The 24,838-nt window shown below is 36.6% G+C and overlaps 1 protein-coding gene across 2 annotated transcripts in view; it reads left to right on the top strand.

The window, feature by feature from the left end:
- The window catches only part of ripor2 (RHO family interacting cell polarization regulator 2), a 76,572-nt gene continuing 51,734 nt past the window's right edge, over positions 1-24,838 (top strand). The window contains exon 1 of one of the 2 annotated variants that reach the window (XM_065290863.2): positions 1-264. In XM_065290863.2, the coding sequence (XP_065146935.1) occupies positions 189-264 (76 nt within the window). In that variant the 5' untranslated portion in view covers positions 1-188. Of the gene's footprint in view, positions 265-18,766; positions 18,996-24,838 lie in introns of those variants that run through there. The other variant, XM_065290862.2, reaches the window with a different exon arrangement.

Raw genomic sequence — 24,838 nt, 5'->3', positions numbered from 1 at the left:
TTAGCCAATGCGAGCAGACGTTTTGAGACGAGAGACATCCACGGCGAACCTTCCAGAGTCCACTTCAAAACATCGGACGAGGACCCGTATGGGGCCAGATCTTGCATGGGATATGAGCTCACGGTTGTGGAAAAGTTTGGGCTGACGCTGATCGATGACCTCCTGTGGTCAAAATCTGGCGTGCTACTATGGAGCTGTCACGAAGACTGCACTGGATGCGCAACCGGCCATGGAGGCCCCGGGCCCGTCACAGGAAGTTCAGCCGTGAGTGTGAGATGCTGTGTGTGTGTGAAATATCAAAGGTAGTAGTAACTAAATGGTCTGATATTTGATCTGTTTGCTGGAACTCAGAGTGCATCATCCACAATGTTTTTGTGTCTGAAATGTACTCCTACATTCAGTTTGGAATGGATTATTCTGAATACGTCTGTAGTTATCTGCATGGCTCGCATCTGTGTGTAAACAGGAGGTGTGAAGGCACATAATGTTCACAATAGCCATCTTCTAGTCTCCGCTCCACTCGGAGATAAACACCATGGGTGTGCGGGATCGAGTGTTGGTCATGCTGTGCTCTGATTGGCTGAGGGCCAGCGTCGCTGATCATGGCTGGTGATGCGAGGAAGTGGCCTTAGATGTGTTCATCAGTTAATGGAAGGCAGTCGAACAGTAGAAGTTTGCATAATTTCAATACATTTTACATTTAAACAGACTATCTGCGGTGAACAATGTTCACGTGAAAACCAAGAATACGAATCAATAGCACATTACAGGTAATGGAGTGGTCTTTATATGGAGAAATGTTGAAACCATTAATAGTTCTTTATAAACATCAAAAGTGAGTAATGCAAATCAGATCATCTCAATTTTGTCTTGTAATAAACCATTGCCCAACTTGTGACAGTATCAAAGGTATTGTGTCATTTGTGCACTGTGATTAGTGGATGTTTTAATAGCTGTTTTGATTAGAAGTTGGGGATAAATATATCATTAGCCTGGTACAGTGGGGTCTACACCAGTGGTTCTCAAACTGGGGGCCCAGTGTTATGACATTTTATAAAATATTTTTTCATGAATTCTGTGTCATTAAAACTAAAAAAAAATTGCTTTTCAATGTTTTATACATTTTCTTTGGGGCCACAAGGGGGGCGGCACGCCCAGACAAGTTTGAGAACCACTGGTCTACACTAATATTGTATTTAAAACATTAAACCTCACTGTGTGAGACAGAAAGCAGAAGAGATCATATGATAGCTAAAAAACAAAGCCAAACACTGAGCAGTGTGTCTGCACAGAGCAAAGTTGAACAGAGTTTAATGATGCTGTTTATTCATTGTGAAGGAGCTGTGAATGCATGCAAATATGACCAAGAAACTTAAAACCGCATGCATGTGTCTTATAAATACACCCAAATCTTCAGTCTTGACCTTAATCCTCTCTGGTTGGACACAAAGCATTGCCACAGTATAAACAAGCAGTCATTGCTTGGCTCAGTGGAGTGCAACCCTGTGAAGTGAATCAGATGTTTATTAAATAGGGCACAATGCTGATTCGCCGGTACTTTTATCTGGATCTTACCACCCCCGTGTCAAAACGACTGCAGCGAGAGAGAAAAACAGAGCGAGATGAAATCCTATTTTACGTGTGGCAGGAAAGATTTGATTCAGGCTCATCACTCGAATGTCCCGTGAAACCAGAACATAAGCAGTGTTTTTGTGCCACGGTTGCTGTTATTCTGGGAATATTGTCGTTTGTGCTCAGTCACTCCCAGATCTAAACTCCAGACCGTGATCAGTAGGACAAGGATTTGATCTGTCCCATAGAATTTTACTGATCATACTTGATGTTTTAGGAGTGGATGACACTTTTACAGAAGTTGAGATGGTGGATTTGCACTGTTGCACTTGTGGTCTTGTCTATGAAATCTTCATATTTAGGATAGATGTTAAGGAAATGACAGTTTTGATACTTCCGAAGGCTTTAGGACTGTATGTGTTCTTGGTTCTTGTGGTGCCAAGTTACAGCTAATCCACATCTAATAGCCGTCCAAACACAGCACAGACATCGGCTGAAACAAAGCAAAATTTGGGCTGTAAGTAAACATTTACAAGGTGAATAAATGAATTAAATAAATAAATAAAAGCAAACACTGTGTAATCACTTTTGACTTATATCAGACATCTCACAAATTATTTTGACAAAAACGGCATGAAGCCAAATTCAAGTTTATTTCAGCTAGAAGTGGTTTACTTATAGCTGGACTATATCGAGTCTATAGTTATTAGTTACATCTAAGGCTGAAATGATGATTAAAAAGTCACAGGGCAGCTTGCACAATGTTTCAAGCCAAAAATGTTTGTTGTACCCAGGCCTGCAAGCAACCAATGAACCAATGTTAAAAATGAACTAAAACAAACACTGATCACCATAATGGTGGTTTATTGAAATTTCAATATTTTTCAACATTAATGGAGGGTGCAGACGTAATATTGAGTTTAGGATTAGGATTAACAATGTGTTAATGGTTGCTTGCTATCTTGGTAGCTACCTATTGATTAAAACTTTACACACATGATCGGTCTGAAAATAATCACTGATGCCACCGTGCAGCTGCGGTTCTCCTCCCTTTGTGTCTGAGAAAAGTGTGACGGCTCTTTGTAGATAAAAAGATAATCTGGGTGAATCGAACTTCACTCTGCCCGTATTAAAATTAATTGTTAGGAACGCCCCACCATTTTTTGAAGGTTGAAATGCACACATACAGAGCTTATTTAATTTCAAAGAGCTCTTTCATCTCAGTGAAGTGTGCGTCTGGGTAGTCTGAAGCGACTCACGTATAGACATGGTAGAGATGCGTTTGCTCCAGCCAGACAAAAGAAAACCCAGCGTGAGAAATGAGGGCTCTCCACATGAGGGTCTTGAAGGTGTCTGAGGGGTGGGGAGAGACCCTAGAGCTCTAGACTGTACCGAAATGTCTCTGGGGTGGGAGCTGTCAGACACCAGACGTCTTACCTGCAGAGTCTTTGAAGAGCAAGAGATGACGGTGGAAAAGGATAATGGATGAAACTCCAACACAGCTTGTAACTGTGCCGAATCTATTGATGCTGAAGTTAAAGAGATTTGGTTGCCTCCAATTTCCTCTAAGGCTTTCGCAGAAGATTTGGGAAGATGAAAGTATTGATCTAATCCTTTGTGTGTGATGTAAGGCCTTCGACAAGACATTTCAAGTACATCCTCAAAAAGATGACAGTGATTTATCAGATCTGCTAAACATTGATTTCTGCCTGGTTTATATTAAACCCTGAGATGATTTCTCTTTAATGAAAGAGGAATAAACACAAAATCTTCTTCTAGTTCATTATGTTATGTCGACAGCTGCATATCAGTATTAGCATGTTTCAATTAATCTGTATTAGCAAGACGCGTGAGAACCCAGATGTCTGATCTGAAATCAGTTTTCTGTAAACACTTTCATTTTTGAAATATAGGGCCCTATTTTAACGATCTAAGTGCATTGTCTAAAGCGCACAGCGCAACGTCTAAATGGGCGTGTCCAAATCCACTTTTGCTAATTTAACGACGGGAAAAATGGTTTTTGCGCCGAGCGCATGGTCGAAAAGGGTAGGTCCTATTGTAATAGGAGTATTTTGGGCGTAACGTGCAGTAAACCAATGGGAGTCAAAGCTCTCATCCCCTTTAAAAGCAAGTTGCGCTGGCGCTATGTCTAATCCCTATTTAGATGACGGACTTTGTAAACTGAAAAACTAAGGGGAGGAAGAAGATCCCCGGTTTAAGATTAATGTTAAATAATTGTGTTGTTTTTCACTTGTATTGAAATTGTTATTTTTTTTTATTAAAACCTTTAAAACCCGTTTTCTTTTAGTCATGGAAGTAAAAAGCAGGCTTTTAATTGCTTTAAATGTATGGCTATCCAATATCATCAAAAAATAATTTACAAGTATGTACGAAAAGGTTTGTACTCTAAAAATACTTTATTTGTAACAAACAGGAGATAAAGAATTTACAAACGGCTCTCCTCACGTTTCAGCACTTTGGACAGCGGTTTTTTTAGCAAAGAGTTTTTTTAAGCATTACTTAAAAATGTTTCTCATCTCACCATATCCACAGGTACAGAGTCATCATATACAATAAATCCGTGAGGTAGCATTAAAAAAAACATTTAAAAACAGACGCATTTGTTCAAAGCAAAGCATTTATTTACTTACCAGGCTGCAGGTGAAGCAACTCTTTGCGCCTTCTAACGTCTCATAATTAGTCCTCATTTATGTCCAAGAGACTCAATAATAATCTTTTACATTCAATCCTTTAATCTTTCATATTTAAAAGCATTTTTGTGCTGCTGCGCATTCATGTACTTTGTGATAAGCAAACCCGCGTTGTCCTCCCGTGTATAGGCGCATTTTACTAATGCGCTCTTAAAATAACATAAAACACATTGGGCCATTGACTTTAGACTTTAGAGCAGGTTTTTGTTGGTCAATGGCGTAGTCTATTTTAGTTGCCTCAAAATAGCAACGCGCCAACAATGCGCCTGAACACACCTCGTTTTCAGACCAGAACGCCCATGGGCGCAAAAGGGGGCGCAAATGCATTTGCTATTTAAACAACGCGGCGCTAAACGTGAAAATTAGGGTGGAAACTAGCGAAAGACACTTGCGTCGCGCATTGCGCTGCATTGCGCCGGGTGTAAGATAGAGCCCATAGTCTTAAATGAAGCAACGTAAAATAATGCAGTGAACTTCTTATCTGTTGTTTGAGGATTAAAGGAACAGTATGTAAGAAATGTATATCAATTCATCATAAAATGGCCCTGATATGTCACTAGACATTAAGAGATCATTTTCATTTCAAATACTTATATCACTTATCAATTATCATTTAAAAAGTGGAGTTGCAGCCCTCAACTGATGTTTATGTTGTTATGTTGTGTATTGGCCACCAGTTGTATGATTGCAGTACCAGTTTTGGCCACAATCCTGCATACTCTTCCTTTAAACTTCTTTTGGGCTTGATGCAAGTTTAACGTACAGCTTTTGTTCTGCTGTTTGGGTTCAGGGTAAATGCATTGCCATTGGGATGTAAATTGAGTCTCTCTTCTCATGTAAATTAGATTTAGGGATGCAGCCGAGTCACCTTTCAGTTTAACGCCTTTTTGAGGCTCATTTGCCAATACTGCATGTTACATTTCTCCAAAAAACCTAAATAACTTTAATACATTATAAAAATAATACATGTGCTGGTTTGGTAATGCTGGTAAATCTGGAGATTCTGGTAGGGACACCCAGTATTATGGTACGTCTATCATTCTACTTCTGTAGCCCCTGATAAAGAACTGGTGCATGGCTAAATTAAGCATTGACATCTGTGTTTCGTCAGAAGAGGACTGTGACAAATCACAGAAGAAAGATGCCAAAAATAGTCTTCTCTCTTTTTTGATAACCCCATTATCTTTTGACAAGAGAGTTTTATTCTTAGAGACGCGTCTGTCGGTTAACAATCAAACAGATTAGCACTATGATCAGTGCCTGAAGATCATCCACAGAAACTCTCAGGAGAACAAAACACGTCCACCCACTGAGACTGAAGACTGTGTCGTCCAAAGTGCCCATAGATTATCTTCGTGATAAAACCGCTGATGCTGGGCAGGAATTACATTTATGCATTTGTCAGATGATTTTATGCAAAGTGACTTACCCATAAACATTACACGCTCGACCAACTGAGTTAAAGGATCTTTAGCAAAACTAACGCTCAGGGTTCAGCTCGTGTTTTGTGTCAAACAATTATTTGTCATAAGAAAGATTGTATTTTAAAAAAAAACAAAGCTGTTTCAGCCTTATGTACACAGTCTACACAGTCTGTTTTCTATTGTAAACAGGTCCATTAATACTATACAGCGATTAACAATAGGGGCCCTGTTTTAACGATCTAAGCGCATTGTCCAAAGCACACAGCGCACGGTCTAAATGGGCGTGTCCGAACCCACTTTTGCTTATTTAACGACGGGAAAAATGGTTTGGTCCTGTTCTCCTAATGAGTAATGGGAGTATTTTGGGCGTAACGTGCAATAAACCAATGAGAGTCTCAGCTCTCATCCCCTTTAAAAGCCAGTTGCGCTGGCGCTATGTCTAATCCCTATTAAGATGACGGACTTTGTAAACTGAAAAACTAAGCGGAGGAAGAAGACCACCAGTTTAAGATGAATGTTAAATAATAGTGTTGTTTTTCACTTGTATTGAAATTGTTATTTTTTTATTAAAACCTTTAAAACCCGTTTTCTTTTAGTCATAGAAGTAAAAATAGCAGGCTTTTAATTGCTTTAAATGTATGGCTATCCAATATCATCAAAAAATAATTTACAAGTATGTAAGAAAAGGTTTGTACTCTAAAAAAACTTTATTTGTAACAAACAGGAGATAAAGAATTTACAAACGGCTCTCCTCACATTTCAGCACTTGGACAGCGTCAGTTTTTTTTAAAGCATTACTTAAAAATGTTTCTCATCTCACCATATCCACAGGTACAGAGTCATCATATACAATAAATCTCTATAGCATTTAAAAAAACATTTACAAACAGATGCATTTGTTTAAAGCAAAGCATTTATTTTTTACCAGGCTGCAGGTGAAGCAGCACTTTGTGCCTTCTAACGTCTCATAATCGGTCCTCATTTATTTATTATTAAGAGACTCAATAATAATCTTTTACATTCAATCCTTTAATCTTTCATATTTAAAAGTGTTTTTGTGCTGCTGCACATTCATGTATCTGATAAGCAAACCCGCGTTGTCGTCCTGTTTATAGGTGCATTACTAATGCGCTCTTTAAATAACAAAAAACATATTACGCCATTGACTTTAGACTTTAGAGCAGGTTTTTGTTGGTCAATGACGTAGTCTATTTTAGTTGCCTCAAAATAGCAACGCGCCAACAATGCGCCTGAACACACCTCGTTTTCAGACCAGAACGCCCATGGGCGCAAAAGGGGGCGCAAATGCATTTGCTATTAAAACAACGTGGCGCTAAACGTTAAAATGATCATTGCGCAGGGTGGAAACTAGCAAAAGACACTTGCGTTGGGCATTGCGCTGCATTGTGCCTGGTGTAAGATAGAGCCCTAGATGTTTAATGACTGTTACTTAATATTGCCATCTGAGAAGCATGACAATAAAGAGAGAGAGGGGGGGTAAACATTAAACATATGGCAGGAGTCTGTAGTGTTTCTAAGTTGCATCTGTTTTTAGATCAGTATTTGAAGTTCACAGGTTCGAACATATCGGTGTAGACGAATTTGTTAGTATTGCTTGTTTATTGTTTTTATATTGTACATTGGCGACTTTCAGAGAAAGGGCTGCGCCTGGAGCCCTACAACATGCATTGAGGAAATGAAGAAAGTTGCCTTACTGTGAAAACAGCTTTTCATTTTCTTATATGTGACACACCCTAAAGTGAAGAAATATTGAGTAGCCTGCAGTAACCCACACCGCAAAAATCCTTTTTCTTCTATTACAAAACCACTGAGAGCACTCAAGTGTACTTTTACTAAGTCAAAACCTTATTCATTTAGAAAAGTAACCTCATGATTTCATAGCACAAACAGCGTATGCAAATAAATGAATTGTGCAAATCACTCATAATCCCTTTTGTATGTTTCATGTTTATGCATTTTTTACTTTAGGCTATGAAGAAATTGTTTTCAAAAAATACAAAAAAACAAAGCTGATGCTGTATATAGAAAGAGCCCGAGGTCTCCTAAGACAGCCTCATTAAACTGATTGATTATCACATAGTGTTTTGTGTACTGAAGCTCACATTATCAGACACTTTGCCTTCTATCTTTCTCTCTCTGTAGTTATTGTTTAAACCCTGTTTACCACCAGCGTAACATGCAGAACATCATCTTCCCGCTCCATGGCAACACGCCTCTCCGCAGCTAATACAGGATTCGTAATATGGAGGTTAAGCACCTCCAGAGAGGTTTGGGTTACAGTGATGTGATTCATTTCTTTCTGTTCATCTCCAAGCCTCTCACTGTATCTATCACTCGTATGTCTTTGAGAAACATAGATTGTTTCAAAGCATTATGGAGCGTGAGGTGTTAGATATCCATGGTTATGGTTATGATCATTACTCAAGCTCCTGATGGCAAAATGGCCCTGGTATTTAAAGAACGAGGGCTATTGAAACACACCAGTGCAGGTGAGGGCCTTTAAAGCGGTCACAGCAAGTACCATCAGGCTCTCAGGATTTAACAAACTCACAGGCTTTGATCATAATGTCACTAATCCTGAATAGACTTTAGAAATGTATGCCTACGTATACAGCACAAGTGCACCACATATGAAGAATGATACGATATACAACTACGATATAGGCTACAGTCTAGCATCTTATCTGCTGTTCTGGTCCTAAAAATCTCCTTAGCAACACTCACACACAACACATTACCACATTCTGAATATAATTTTTACTCAGGTAAGCACCACCAACATCTATTTCAGAAAAAGCAAAGATGACGTTTGACTATTTCCAGATTGAAGTTCATGATGCATGATGGATATTTATCAGTGGCTACAGATGGGAGAAAGCAGAGTCTTTATCAGTTTCATTGTCTCCAAAAAAGCCGACAGATTTTCGAATGAGTCACTTCAATATTCAGACCCCCGCCCACAGGAACGTTTGCAAAACAACTCTCTGAAGCTCATAAATCAAATTCTGAACACCAGTAGGGCGACAGTACCTCATTACGCATGATCTCGTATTTTGAAACTAGGCGAACAACAGGTACACACTACTGTGAAGGCACAAAAACATGACTACATAATGGGCTTTGAAGAGCTCACTGGTTTTTCTGGGATGCCTAAAAGTTGTTTTTAAAGAACAGGATGCGGGCTCATTGAGGATGATTGGGTTGGATAGGCTGAATGAACAGAGGGTGACAGCCTCGCCAGGCATGCTGGGAAAGAACATTCTCATGCAGATAGACTGGAAAAGAGCTCCTTGTCTGGAGTCTTGGAACTCCACGTGGGAATCTCATACAAAACACTGAGTCGGAAAACGAAGTTCCCAGTACCAAACGGTTCTCAGCGTGTTTAAGGGTAAAGAGCATTTCATTTGAACAAAATACAATAAATCTCCTTCATATCAGTGACGTAAATACTTTTGAGACTTTGGCTATGAATGTTTTATTTGTTTACTGATACCCAGAGCACATACAGTAGTCAAATTTTGATGCCCCTAAATCTGTCCAATCAATATGACTTTGGCTGTTCTTTAATTGCATGTTGAGCATTGCTTGTTGGCAGAAAGTGAGATGTGTATGACCATTTGACACAACTCTTGCTCTTCACAACCACCCCAATCTTAGAGATGCATCAGGGAGATACAGCTCATTTTCCTTCCCCTTTTCTTTCTCTCCCCTCCCACTGTTGCAAAACATGCTTCTCTAATCACCTGTTTCTATGAGAACGGATGCAATATAAACCACAGAATTTGGCAAAAACCAAATTCAAGGTTATTTTTGCTTGAAGTGGGTTACTCCCCAGGTTATATCGGGGTCTATAGTTAACCTAAACTGGGGAATGATGCCTGTTGATTGGTGAGATGGTACTAAAGTCACATCATGATCATCAAGAGATTTATCTTTGGGTTTGATGTAAATATACTGGTATTACCGTACCATGGGATGCATTACAGTACTTAATGCACTCATGAGCATAATATGGTGACCAACAAATAAAACGTCTAAATAAAAAAATGTAAAAATTGTATACTCGAGTGGCACAATTCTCCATCAAGTACGTCATGCAGTTAAACTAGAGTGAATTTGTCCCTAAAAGCCCATGGGGATATGAAAATCAGTTTAGTGGTAAAAAGAGAAGTTATATTGAAACCTGGTATGGGTGTGGTACCCTACTGTAAACATGTTTGAAACAAAGGTTGTGCCCTGTTTCTTATACCAATACTCAAGAAACAACAAAGGCAGCAAATATTCACGTAGGGGAGAACCGGGACGAAAGTAACGTGGGACGAAACGAACAAAGTGATTTTCTCAGAGCCCTGACTACATTTGCATTTTAAAGTATGACAGCATCTTTAGCACACAACCCTTGACAGAGCTGACAAATATTGCATTATTTCCTCATCGTTTCGCGCGTGTAGGTCCAGAAAGCTGTTTTCAATCAAATAAGTATTTGATAAGTCATTTTTTTCTTATAACGCGTTGTGTTACTGGTTTCATGTGTTAAAGTACGGATCAATCTACAGGTTATTTAGTGCTCTAACACATCCCGAAATGTGACTTCTCAGAGTTTTTCAAAATAAAAGTAAACTGGGTTTAAATGTCAGGAGTTCCTGTCGGGACGAAAGTAACACTTGTTACTTTTGTCCTGCTGCTAATACTGTTGCATTATATTGAGATTATAGATACAGATTATAAACACAGTATATTATGCTAATTTGATTTAATTTAATTTTTATAGTGTTCATACTCTTGAATTTTTTTTTATTCTCAACAATTTAAAATGAAAATGTAATGTAATTATTTTTGGCAAAGATAAACAACAAAATATGTTTGCAGTTATATATTAACAAGGTCATAGTCATGTATATTTACTAAAAACAAGTGTAACAAAAATCTATCTTGTTTTATTGTGTTACTTTTGACCTAGCTGAGAGAGTCAAAAGTAACAATGCGCTACTTGATGATTACACTGTGAAGTTATACTAAAGTCATTTTACATTTGATCAAAATTACACTGTTGTGAGTTACTGACCACAGCAAAAATATATATCTGACTAAAACATTATCTTTTAAAATTAAGTTTTTCTGAAAAATGGTACTTTCGCCCCTCCTCTCCCCTATTCGTTTTGTATTCTTACATTGAAGCAACGCTGCCTGCAGCGGAAATATCATGCACAAATAAAAACATAACAACAATCCACTCTTGTTTTGAACAAATTTATTGACCATTTTAGATATTAATGTGTTGTAGTTTGATATGGCAAAGCCTTTTAATGTGTATATCTGTATGTGACTCAGCTATAGTTAGGGTTTTCTGGGTTCTCCAGTTTCCACCTCAGTCCAGGGACATGCAGGTTAGGTGAATTGGCTTCAGGTGTTTTAGTGTAATTGTGTGTCGTGACCTCTGATGGACTGGCGGTTTGTTCAGGGTGTACCTGCCTGTGGACAAAAAAATATGGGAGTGGGTAAACCCTATAAGAGGGTTCTGAGAGTAGATGTATGGACAGAATTTTCTTGCCTTATTTCGGTTTTCTTCCTTGTTCTCTCTCTTTCAGTTTTGCATAAATATATAACATCATGCAGATTACTGTCCTTTTTAAAGGCTTCTTACATTTTCTCATGTATTGTGTAACTAGTTGTACCTAGATCAGCCTGTGTTGTGTGGGATGTGTTGATAAGAGCAGGTTTATGTGTGCATATACTGTTGACAAATCTCTATTCCCTTAAAGTACCTTGTAACAGAGTTATAAAATATTAACAGACTGCCCTTGTGAAAAATTAGCGTACTTAAGTGTATTGAAAGCATGCTTTTTGTGTGCTTAAAATAATAAAAGTATACTTTTTGAGAAGTGCACTTGCTGATAATATAATATAATATAAATTAAAGACCACTTAAGCGTAATTAAATGGAATACACTTTAATGACACTATTTATTAACACACTTAAGTGCACTTTTTACAACTGCACTTTGTAAGAATATGTATTTAATTTTAACTTATATTAAGTACACTTTCATCATAATATTTATAAACACACTTAAGTGCACTTTTAAAAATGTACTTTTTAATAATGTCTAATAAAGCTTAATTTAAAGAAAGTACACTTTCATCATAATATTTATAAACACACTTAAGTGCACTTTTAAAAATGCACTTTGTAATAATATCTAATTAATTTGAACTTATAGTAAGTACACTTTCATTATAATATTTATAAACACACTTCAGTGCACTTTTAAAAATGCACTTTGTAATAATATCTAATTAATTTCAACTTTTAGTAAGTACACTTTCATAATAATATTTCACTAACACACTTAAGGACACTTTTTAAAAATGCACTTTGTAATAATATCTAATTAATTTTAAATTATAGTAAGTACACTTTCATTATAATATTTATAAACACACTTAAGTACACTTTTAAAAATGCACTTTGTAATAATATCTAATTAATTTTAAATTATAGTAAGTACACTTTCATTATAATATTTATAAACACACTTAAGTACACTTTTAAAAATGCACTTTGTAATAATATCTAATTAATTTCAACTTTTAGTAAGTACACTTTCATAATAATATTTCACTAACACACTTAAGGACACTTTTTAAAAATGCACTTTGTAATAATATCTAATTAATTTTAAATTATAGTAAGTACACTTTCAACATAATATTTATAAACACACTTAAGTGGACTTTTAAAAATGCACTTTTTAATACTGTCTAATTAAGCTTAACTTATAGTAAGTACACTTTCATCACAATATTTCTTAACATACCTAATTACACTTTTTAAAAATGCACTTTGTCTAATTTAGTTTTACTTAAATGTAACCCTGGTTAAATAATTAAATATTATTATTTTAAAAGTGTGCTTAAATATAATAGAGACTATTCATACATCTACATTTATTTTATAAATGAGGAAATACATGTGAATAATTCAATCTGAATTATAAATCTGAAATGAGTAAACCAATCGGAGTGTTTAATTGTAAGCTCCGCCCCTTTTTTGCTTTCGGATCGCGTCTCAGTTCAGAGGAGAGATGCAGAGCGACAGAGACACTCGATCTAACGCGAGAGTGTTTAATTTGATTAAATATGACTCTTAAGTTCATATAAACTGAAGAGATCAGAATTTAACTTGCATATATTCAATGATACAGCGTGATTGTGTGGATTGAGCACTTTTTGAGCTTTCATTTTGACCTGGTGAGTTTGTTATAATTACCAATGTTATAATTAGCCATAAAAACGAATGTCAACACTTTAAATGTCATATCATTTTATTTGTTTAATCCATACGAGACAAAATAGTGTTATATTGTGATGTTATATGGGTTGGATTGTTCATTGCAGTGTGATTATGTAAAACCACATGGTGCGTTGTGTTCACTGCTGTTCGCTGACGCCATTTTGGTTGCACGTGCCTGTGAAAGACAAAAAGAGAGAGAAACACGTGAATGGACAGGTATTTGTCTAAATTGTCATTTATTATGATGATGGCACTTATGTATGTATTTTATTTGTTTCCTGTATTATGTACAATTGTTAATCATTATTGATACACAATATTGAATGTTTTTTCCTTTCGTATGAACATTCCTTGAGCTGGATTTTCCTAATTGATGGCGAGCCTCCCATTTCGACCTGATTGGATCACGAATCTAGAGGAAAGGACAATTTTCTATTTTAAATATTTTTCTTCAGACAAGTAAGAGGATACATTTCAGAAACTGTTTCCTTATTTTGTTTGTTTACTTTATTGAACTGAAACATTTCAGAAGCACAATTCTGATAATTTAAGACTGATCAATACTCCAATTGATAAGAACTTTGAACTTGAATACTGATTTCAGTGTGTTACATATATAATTTGTACCATCTTTGTACATTGATTGTGACTGATTTCTGTAAATGAGAAGTAATTTAGAGGGTGCACCCATAGTTTATATAGTTAATTGTGTTTTCATTGTTGTTACTATTTTTTGTGATTAAGGAAAGAAATAGAAAGGTTTCTTAATACTCAAAGTAAAATAATTTACTGTATTAATCAACTTACCTTCTGTCTCTGCTTGTTGCTCACTATCACTGCTACCTCCTCCTTCGTACGGTGCACCCTTCTGATCTTATTATTATGCCTGGTCCATAAGTAAGTGAGTTAATACCCGCTACATAAAGAAAGTACACTTTCATGGCAATATTTCTAAACACATTTAATAAATGATCATTAGACTGATGTGACCTACCAAAGACTTGTTAATTTAAAGTTCATGCAGTTCTTTTTTAGTTGTCTGTTAAAATGTAAAAAAATAATAACTTTGAGTTTATTTTTTTCTAAGGGATGTAATTATTCAATATTGATAGTTGTTTGTTTGATTCCAATTTAACAATATTAAAATGAGGTTTTTTTTTTTTTTTTGGACATATACAACTCATAATTAATTTATTAAATGTACTTTTGCAAAACAAAAAATCTGATTCATAATTTGACCACCAAACTGTTTTATTGTCAGTGTAAGCATTGTGGTTTTTGTTTGTTTGCAATGCATTAAACTGAAATGAATACATATTTAATTAACTAGATTTGTTTTTCAGTATTTTGAGAAGTACATAACCATATTTCACATACAATAGAAGTAGTTAAAGTACATACTGTAGAAAGATGCAATGAAATCACTTCACTGCACTGAAATCCCAGTTCAACTGATTGCATTTAATTTTATATATTGGAATTTATTTGGCAAACTTGTATTTGAAACATTACATTTAATGAGTAATTAAATGTACTGTTAATATACATTAACTTATTTTTAATTTCACATTAATTGCTTGACAGTAGATTGAACAGTGCACTTTAAGTATATTTTAAAAACACTAGAAGCAATTATGAAAGTAGATATAAAGTTGTAATAAAGTACCAATTAAGTTGTTCCAAAAAATCACTCTTAATGGCAACTTATTACATTTTATTTCAACTTAATATATGATATATGTGAAATTAATTACACTTAATGTGCATTTAGTGCGCCGAAAAGATTGCATTTAATTCACACTTAAGAGTATTGTTAACAGACATTAAATTGCATTTTAAATCACATTAATTTCATGTCTTTATATTGTGTAGTGCACTTTAAGTATATTTTAAAAACACTAGAAGCAATTATGAAAGTAGATATAAAGTTGTAATAAAGTACCAATTAAGTTGTTCCAAAAAATCACTCTTAATGGCAATTTATTACATTTTATTTCAACTTAATATATGATATATGTTAAATTAATTACACTTAATGTGCATTCAGTGCGCCGAAAAGATTGCATTTAATTCACACTTAAGTGTATATACTTAAAGTGTATTATTTATGTAATAAGTACACTTTATAAAAGTACACTTAAGCACACTTTTTTTTCACAAGGGTGACATGTTATTTTATTCTAAATTTTGCATAAAAGAATGTAATTGTTATATGCATATTTAAACAGTAAACAAATCTAACATGCCATAAATATGTGGATATTGTATATAGACAGTTACAGCAGCAACAACATAAACAAACAGCTTTTCTGGCCAGTAGACTTTACCTACTAAATCTCTAAAGGCAGCATTTCAAGGCAAGAATGAACCAAGGCACATCCTAATACAATTTTTGCTTTACTTCCTGGCTCCTCACATACCTTCATCATCTTCATCATCTCAAAAAAATTTAATTGCGGCAAGGAAGCGGCTGGATAAAGTTATATTTTTACTTTTTACAACTTTTAATGGCATTTCTAGTGAGAAATTAGTATTGCAGTTTTGAAATATGGGATTAGTTATTACAAAGGTGCTCTATTTCAAACAGATTTCAATTACACTGCCTATGAAGGTTGTCCGAATGTGTTTCCCAGAGATGCTTTCTGTTCTTGAAAGAAATGATAATAAAAAAAAATAATAATAATAGTGTTTGTGCAAACGCTGTCTATTGCCTTCGTGTAATTGTTTGTAGTGGAGTGTCCTGTCTCGATATTTTCTCGCGCATGCGCTGTTGTACGCGTACTCTCCACACACTGTCCTCAAATGATCTCAAATTTTGGGCGGCACGCAGACCCTCTTGATGATGGAAATGACGGCATAAAGATGGTGCGCATACGCAGATATCCCTAGTCTACATTTGGCTTAAACTTTCGATTGCAGCCTTAAAGCGGAAGTTAACTTTGGGCAAGGTGTGTTACCGTGGCAACGCGCATGTATCCAATGAAACATCTATAAAGGTGTTTAGAAGGCAGCCAGCAATTATATAAAAACTGAAGGGTCACTTGGTTAAAAACACAAATTCCTATCTATCACACACAAGGCATTTTATCCAACATCTTTAATATTTGCATATTCCAATAATAATGTAAATAGTAAAGCTTTGGCATATAAATGTTTACAGGCAGAATTGTAGGCAGGCTTATTTTGCATAGTCTCTGGTCTACAGTGTGGTTCCTCAGGGGTCTTATTACTCTCCTGTCCTTCATTATTCATGTCTACAGACCTGAAAGGCACCAGCAGGAAATTGCAGGACAGGGGCAAGAATCAGTCTACCTTAGGCCAAACACAATGCATTTCTGTACAGTCTTCACATATTTACATCATATGAGTGGATATTGTAATCGTAGAAGTGTACGATGTGAAAGACCGGTGGGGATATGAGATACAGGATATGGATATTTCTTTCTGGCACCCCTATTTTTCTTCAGGGGTTTCAAGTTTATTTGGCTAAAATGGCTGCGAAATATAAATTCATTCAAAAGAAGAAACAGGATTTTTACATTTTATGACCAGCACAATTCCAGGGTGTCAAGTTGATTGTTAAGGCATCACTAGTTTCACAACTATTTCAACGTAAACAAAAACATTTTTATGCAGTTTGGCTGTTTGTTACATGATGATGGCATTTTGGGCCCTGGAAAATGCAAACTTTTGAAGACAAAGTGGTTTCAAAGTGTGAGTTTTTAAGAATTATGAACTGTGTAAACTACGGAAACACAGATCTGTAATAACGGTAATGTCATGCGCATGTGTAAAGTCAGTTTATATACATGAATATACTGTAACCAAAACAGCAATGGTGGTCTACAGCAGGGGTTTTTAAGCTGTGGGTCGGAAGTCGAGACTCACTAGCGGGTCGCAGGGTGGAATTAGGTAGGTTGCCCAAAGTCACTTGGTTGTTGTATTGAATGAAACAAAAACTTTTTCCTATTAATGACAATTAATGGCAATCGTTTTGATATCAGCTGTTTTGGGATGGCAACTAAATTGACATTTAATTCATACAATGACAAAGAAAAGATAAACTACTCTCTTCTTAAGGAGAACACATTTCTTTTCTTTTTTTTTTTTTTACATATTTCTATAAAAAATATTTTGGTGGGTCCTGACATAGATTATATATGTTTAAGTGGGTTGCAAAATGAAAAAGTTTGGAAACCAGTGGTCTACAGAGGACTGTGTTTGTTCTGCTCAAGATACAGAGTTTATCAGTGCTTTTCCAACAAAGTTTTAAACAGTTGTCCAGGGCTACTTGTAGAAATAAACCTACCTTATCATCTGTCTACATTAAAGTGCTTGATGGTTTTGCGGTCTTGACTGTTTGTATTTATCGCAGTGTGACAAATGCTTATGTGCGCAGTCTTGTATTGTTTCTTTACAAGGTAACATCGCCATCTATTGGCCTGGCATAATACAGCAGATTTGTTGTCTTCGTAGATCCATATGCTAATCTTTGGGACAGTGTTGTTGTTTGTTGTTGTGTGTAAAACTTTTCCTTTTAGGTAAACATAGCCTAGGTGGATGCTAAGATATTTGCTAGCTGGTTGCTTACTGACCCAAGTAAAAAGAAACAACCTAATGTCTTTGTGATGTTTTGATCTTAGATGGCCTAAATCTATAACCATAACTATAATCAATAACACTGATGCCTGTAAATTAAACACCATAACATTTCTGTTCGATGGAGCAACTGCACCAACAAAAAAAAGACGTTTCCTGGAAACGTGATTACTGTGGGTGGATCTATTTTGGTTCCTCTATTCGGGGCATGTTTTTGAAAGAGTCCTGAGGTGAATAATTGCTGTTATATGACTGCGGATGTGTGAGTCGGCCCTTCTGCTAATGAGATTGTCATTAGGTCTATTCCATAGAGCTTTCATAAGCAAACTAAAATTAAAGAGAAAGAGATAGCTGATACCTGACCAACGATCACCGGCAGAACCGCTTAATCTCCGCTAAATCTCCATTTCCGTTCTCCCAAGGGTTTTTCCCTCCTAGGACTTATTTTTCCTCGGATAAAAGCCCGGGGTTTTTTTTCTCCTAGGGGGTTTTTCACCCCGGGGAGGCAGCCTTTTTGGGCTTTACCTAGCTTCCTCTCCTATACGTTGCTTTAGTAATACGTGCAATTATAATATTGAGTCATAGCCGCAGCAAATTTAACTGCTCATGCTATCATGTATTCTGTTGTGCTATCTGTCGTTTTCTGTGTTTTCACTGCTTCTATTTATGTAAAGCTGCTTTGAAACAATTGACTTTTGTGAAAAGCGCTATATAAATAAAATTGAATTGAAAAAAAAAAGAGGAACTTTTAAACGCACACCAAATCATGCAGCCTTTTTTTTAAAGCCTTTCTGTGTTCGTTTTTAAGGTGATCCGATGATGCTTGAACTGGTATAAAGCGAACATATAAGAGATAACCCCCGAAGACCTTCAATGTGATCAGCCACGAACAGATTTACACCTCGCCTTGTACTTTCCATCATACGGCTTTCTAATTCAACCTCCTAATCGAGTCATTCAGGGTTTGGCTTGTGTAAAAAAATCATTCACCCTGACCTCCACGAAACACCCCGCTTAGCATTTTTACCACACACATACTCCGAGTACACTCACTATCTCACTTTGACACACACATACAGGAGATTATGAAATCATGGTGTTGATGAAATTGGCCTGGATGGTGTGGGCTCCCACACACACTCAAGCTGGCCGTGTTGAAGCGAGTGAAACTCAGAGCGGTTTCTGCCTCTCAAGCTGACAGGGGGCTTCACGGTCGCCCGGGGGTTTGAACGTGATCCTAACGTTGATTCATTTTTACAGTATAGTTACCGTTCACCCAGAGAAGAAGAGAAGAAGCGATGGCCTTTTCTGATATCATGGAGGAAGACGTGAACGGACTGATACGGGAGGAGGCGGAGGACGTCTTTGATGATGGTAGGGTCATGTTGAAGAGTTTAGGCCTTGAAAGAGTGAACGCTGTGGAAATATGATTGCGATATTGCTTTATGTGTCTTCTGATCATTAAGTGGGTGTTCTGGTACAATACCCTGTTATCTTTATAACAGTCAGAGTATATTACATCTGTAGCTGCACCTGTAAAACTGGAACAACGTAGCACATTTTATAGGCTGGGGCTTGAACGAGTATATTAAAAGTATGAGATATCCACTGTTTGATTTGTCAAGTGTTGCATCTGCCAATCGAGAGGAACAGGAAGAGGGTTGATATACTGGAGGGCAGCAATTTCCCATGTTGTTGAAGCCACATGTATGTAATCGTTTTACTGTGTGTACACTGTCAACATTCTGCGTGGATTTTATGGTGCTTGGCTACTCCTGAACCACTCCAAACAGAAGATACGCTGATGTAATGATTGTCGTTTTTCCAGTGGATGGCGTTTCAGGCAGATAAATAAAATGAGTGCATAAGAATGTAGTTTTGATTGCTGTCTGCTCAAGATTAAAAAAGTGCATTCACTGGACTGAATTATTTATTAAACTCTCAAAACCGTCAGACATTTTGCTGAAGTTCACTGAACATGTTCGGTAAACACAACAAACCATTCCCATTTAGGATTTGCACTATAATTTGCACTGATGATCATTCAGTGTAGAGGTCTGTTGCTATGCTCTCTCTCTCTCTCTCTCTCTCTCTCTCTCTCTCTCTCTCTCTCTCTCTCTCTCTCTCTCTCTCTCTCTCTCTCTCTCTCTCTCTCTCTCTCTCTCTCTCTCTCTCTCTCTCTCTCTCCATCCACTATAACAGTAGATTGATCTGCTAATATTTTACTCATCTGTGAACTGCAGAAACAGCAGTGCTGAGTTTATCTGGCAGTGAGTTGCCGTGTTTATTTATAGGCTGTGATAGTGTCGGACATTACTCTTTATCACTTTGGTGCTTGAATGATCAAGTGTTTATCAGATGCAGATGCATTACTCAAAGAAAGAAGATCACAGATAGACAGACAGATGACGTTGATCAAAATCAAAAAGCAATAAATAATGGTTTCACAGACCAAAACCAGGGCTATGCCTTAATTAAATTAAACTATTTAGCATCTTTTATCGACATGCCTTAGAAAAAGATGTTACTTGTGTGTATCTTGAGACAAATCAGTGTCAGTGTCACAGTGTTAAGATCTGTACGTGCAAGTTATTTTCAGTTGAAACAGCTCAAACATGTGGTTAAGTCTAGGACTAGCCTTAAGCCTTATCTTTGAAACTGGGGATAAATCGCTTATAAAGAGGTGTAAGCAAAATGTGCTGTTTTTGGGTGTATCGTTTAAAAGGCAAATGAGCTGATGAAATGCAAACACTGATCATTGTTGAAATGAAACTCTGACATCACAAGGGGAGCAACATTTTAATGAGCTACTTTTTCACATGCTTGCAGAGAATGGTTTACCAAAACTACTTGGTTGATCTTTTTCCATTTTCTAGGTTGATAGTAGCACCGGGGACCCAATTATAGCTCTTAAACATGAAGTCATATTTTCATGATATGTCCCCTTTAAAAGTAACATATTTTGTGTTGAAACCGAGGGGCAACCTTACGATCTCTCTGATGAAGCCAATACGGAAGTGATTTAAACTGCAATTCATCGACTGGCCGCTTGAGGCTGGCTCCAAAAGGGAGTCAATTCCCATAGACCTCCATGTTAAAATGCCCAACTTTACAGTAGAAAATAATGTTTACCGCCTGGTACAAGAAGTGTTTTTGGTCTATATAGCGAATTTTGCCCTTCATGACAACTGTGAGGGGAGTGAATTTTTTTGTAACTCATCCGTTTAAATTATATTAAGTTCTGCATAATTAAGGGTGTGGCCATTTGAGTGAGGGGTGAACGGCCACAGATGTCACTAGAATTGAGCTAGGCGGGCGTGGTTTCAGCAACCAGCCACCTCAGCTTCACCCATGTCCGCCTCTTTACCCATTTTCGGTTTTCCGCGAGTGATTCGCGTTGGCGCGCGGTAAAGATGGCGACGGCAGGCAACGCCTACTTTAAGCTTCAAAAACGATCTACACAAACCAATGGGTGACGTCACGGACACTACGGTCATATTTTTTACGGTCTATGTTTGAAACCAACAGTTGAAAATAATACACATCAGGAGCTTTTGGTTAGGTCATCATTATGTTCTAAACAGGGGGCAGGACATTCTCCTTTTTAAGATCATTTGATTGGACAAAATCTGTATAGTGCAGCATGAGTCATCAATATTATTATAATTAATTAAACACATATGGACTAAAATGGGGTCTTTACTGAACTTTTAGATTTTGTTGAGAGCTCAGCAGGCCATTGTCTCGTAGTAATACTGCTTCAAAACGACCAATGTCATGAAATGTACTGTATAAGAACAGCATCTGAGCTGGGATTTGGTTATGTTGTCTGTCAATCAAATCTAGTATCTTGTCAAATTCAGTGTCAGGTTTCTACTAGCCATTTGTGCAGCCCTTGATCAAGACTTGTATCAGACAGCCTGGCTGGAGAAACCAAATCCTCTCAGGGGCAAAGCTCACTGTTCTAGCATTTGGTTTCAAAGCTGACACGCTCCATGTATTGATTCATGCAGGATGGTGGTGCCACAGGAGAGATTTACGGGTGTAGTCTTGCTTTGACAGGGCCCTTGGTACAGTAGAGATGTTATCAGCAAGCGTGCGGATCTGAACTACACAATGTGCTTTATCATCACGCTACACAATGTATCCAAGGCTGTCGATGAATAACTATGATGTCAGGGTCTATGTAAGCAAAGTGGGACAATTGCACCTCTGAATGGCTGGATGACTCAACCGATGGATTATTATCAGAACATGATTGTGTATCGAATCACAAGAATGGTGTAGCACTGACGACTTCATGCAACCGTCTATCTATAAAACACTATAATAAAACCTGTCAGAATGTTATCTAGTTACTGGAAGTCACTTTGTATAAAATAAACATAAATGTAAAGTGAGGTTTCATGTGCACAATGCTTGTTTTTAAAAGAGGTTTGTTAGTGTTTTTGTCTCACCTCCGCATGACAGTGGCTTTCATTGACCTACTTAAGACTCAACAAGCACAGCTTCCTACAGTCACGAGGACCCAGCTGTAGTCTTGTGCTACGCAGTGGGTGAAAATACACAATACAGAAAGGTTAAACATGGCAGATGAACGCAACAGGTTCCTGGTTTGCTCGTGGTCCTTCAGTGAACAGCCATTCAGAAAATCTAGATCGAGTCTTCATATGTTTATCATTTACCATGTCAAAACTGAACTCTTACAGTAAACCTATTATAGTGAGATTTGTGAACACCTGGAAGCCGGTGGTCCGCAGACAGCTGTGTGAATTGGTGGGGTGGGCTGCTACCTGCATCAGAGCCTGTCATTAAGACCAAAGACATGAGATTAGCCACAGGGCTTGAAAGCCTATAATTAAACCGTTTTTAAAGTATACACACTTATATAGGAAAGCAAAGGGTTTACAAATGTACAGCTTCTCTTTCAAATTTGACTTTTACGTATTTTAAAGTCTTGCCGCTTATATGCAGGGTGTTGCTATGCATTTGCCAAAGAGGGTTTTTTTATATATATTTTTGCATGCTGGCCCAAGTCTCTATGTTATCTGGTTAGGGTCTATCTATCACTATACATTTCTGGAATTATTTGAATCCTCTGCCAAATCAAAATGTTTTATTACAAAGGTCACCCTCTAAAAAAAGGGTTATTTGCAACCATGCCACAGAATAATTCAGTCATAGGTTGTTAAAATAACATTTTTTTCTTACATTCTTAAAGTCGCAATGAAATTGAAATGAAAACTGTAATTTTTTTGGAATATTGTGCTATTTTTTTACAAATGACTCAGTGAACTTCATTATTTATACAAATCAATGTGCCCACATAATCATTAATCAAAAATGCAAATCTCCTCCCCTACTCAAAACGATCTCTCTTTACTTCTGGTCATTTGGTATGGCAGGTGGGCGGGGCCCGGGAAAAGATCACAGCGATTAGCAAATAGCAACATGACCCAACTTCAAACAATCCAATCTGTTTTTTTTATTATTAATGCTTCAAAATATTTAACAATACACAAAAAACCTCTACAGGAATGAAAACATACAAATTACATATGTAAAGTTTCACAAATAAAATACGATAACAGGAAGATAAATAAGTACAATAAAAAATAAAAATCTAATAAATAAAAATATATAAAAAATTTACAAGTTAACATAGGAAAACATTATGACTCAGTGGTAATACAGAAAAAAGTCATAATAATATTTCAAAAATCTTTCATTTTTCTTGTTTTTAACAAATTTAAGGGATTTTAGAAAAGTTTCAATTTCGATTGGGAAATGTGGAAAGTTAAGCTGATTTAGAGAATATTTGTTTGAGAATAAAATATTTTCCAAATAAAATAAAACAAATCAACAATGTAATTAATTGGAATATTAAATGTGCCTTCATAGTAGCAAATTATTTCTTTTAACTTGGATTTGGAAGAGTCAATGAGAATATAAATTTTTCCAAAAATTTTGAGTTTTGTCACAATGAAAAAATAAATGGGTCAGTGTTTCTTCTTCATTTCCACAAAATGAGCAAGAGTTGTCAACATCCATATATTTTGCCACAGCATCATTCACAGGATATATTTTATGTAAGATCTTAAAATTAATTTCTTTGGACTTATTGGGGATGCAGTACTTATAAGATAACTTCTTCCAATTTATGAATTCAATAAAAGATGCCCAATAAAATTTACCTATGCGTTTTGCTCTGGAGGAATTTAGCGTGTGCAAATAGCGTGTGTAAAGTTACATAGTTTAGTGACTATGAGGAATAATAACAGCATACTGTAATAATAGTGATGTTGGCCTAAGCAAGAACCACAAATTAAATAAGCAACCTGAGTATTTACTCTTTGCGAACCTTTCTTTAGTATATAAGATCAGACACATATTTAGAGGTACTAAAATATTTCTGTATTGTCAAGCAAATCTTTCTCTCGACGGCTTCACACGTACTTGTCCTCGACGGCGTTTGTCTGCTTTTGGTAACCCCTTCACCTTCGTTGGTATGTGTTAACCTATTTCTGTTGTGAGGTGATCACAAAGGCCCGGGGCAGGACATGTTTGTTAAACATCAATGTTCGAATGACTCCAGTTCGGTATGTGTGTTTACAAGGCATGGGAAAACAGCATTACATTCCACGAGCGAACAAACGGTGACGTACATGTTAGACATCCATGTATATCAACAGTATGAACAGTGATGTTTAAGACAGGCAGACCATCTGAACAAGTTAGTTTTATGAAATTTAATGTATGGTCTTTATTTATATTTTGAAGGCTAGACGGTTACATAACAGTTAGGGGTGAATGGAAGAGTCTCGTTTAAGACTGGGTATATGTTTGTACAGAGCTTCAGTAAATATAGCTTGTGGTCGGGGGCTGCCGACAGCCATAATTACAAGATGAGCTGAGCAGCAGCTGAGAGAAAGACTGCATGTGGAGGTGTCTGTACTGTACTGTCCAAATCTGATTCTGTGGCTATTATACAGCACCAAACATATAAGGTCTGTTTACCAATGTGAGCTACTGGCATGAGCCGCAGAGCAGAGCCAATCAGAGCACAGCTCAAAATTATTATTCATGACTATAATATAAATAGACCATTTCATTGGACAAATCCTATGGTTGTACATGGACATGTAAAAGCATTTCTGGATCATTTTTGCACCTAATAAAGTTAAATATCTTCTATGTAAATATCAAAGAACAATGTC

Source organism: Paramisgurnus dabryanus, chromosome 19 (assembly GCF_030506205.2).
Source record: "Paramisgurnus dabryanus chromosome 19, PD_genome_1.1, whole genome shotgun sequence".
Lineage (NCBI taxonomy): Eukaryota > Metazoa > Chordata > Actinopteri > Cypriniformes > Cobitidae > Paramisgurnus > Paramisgurnus dabryanus.
This window is presented reverse-complemented; position numbering and strand designations above follow the sequence as displayed.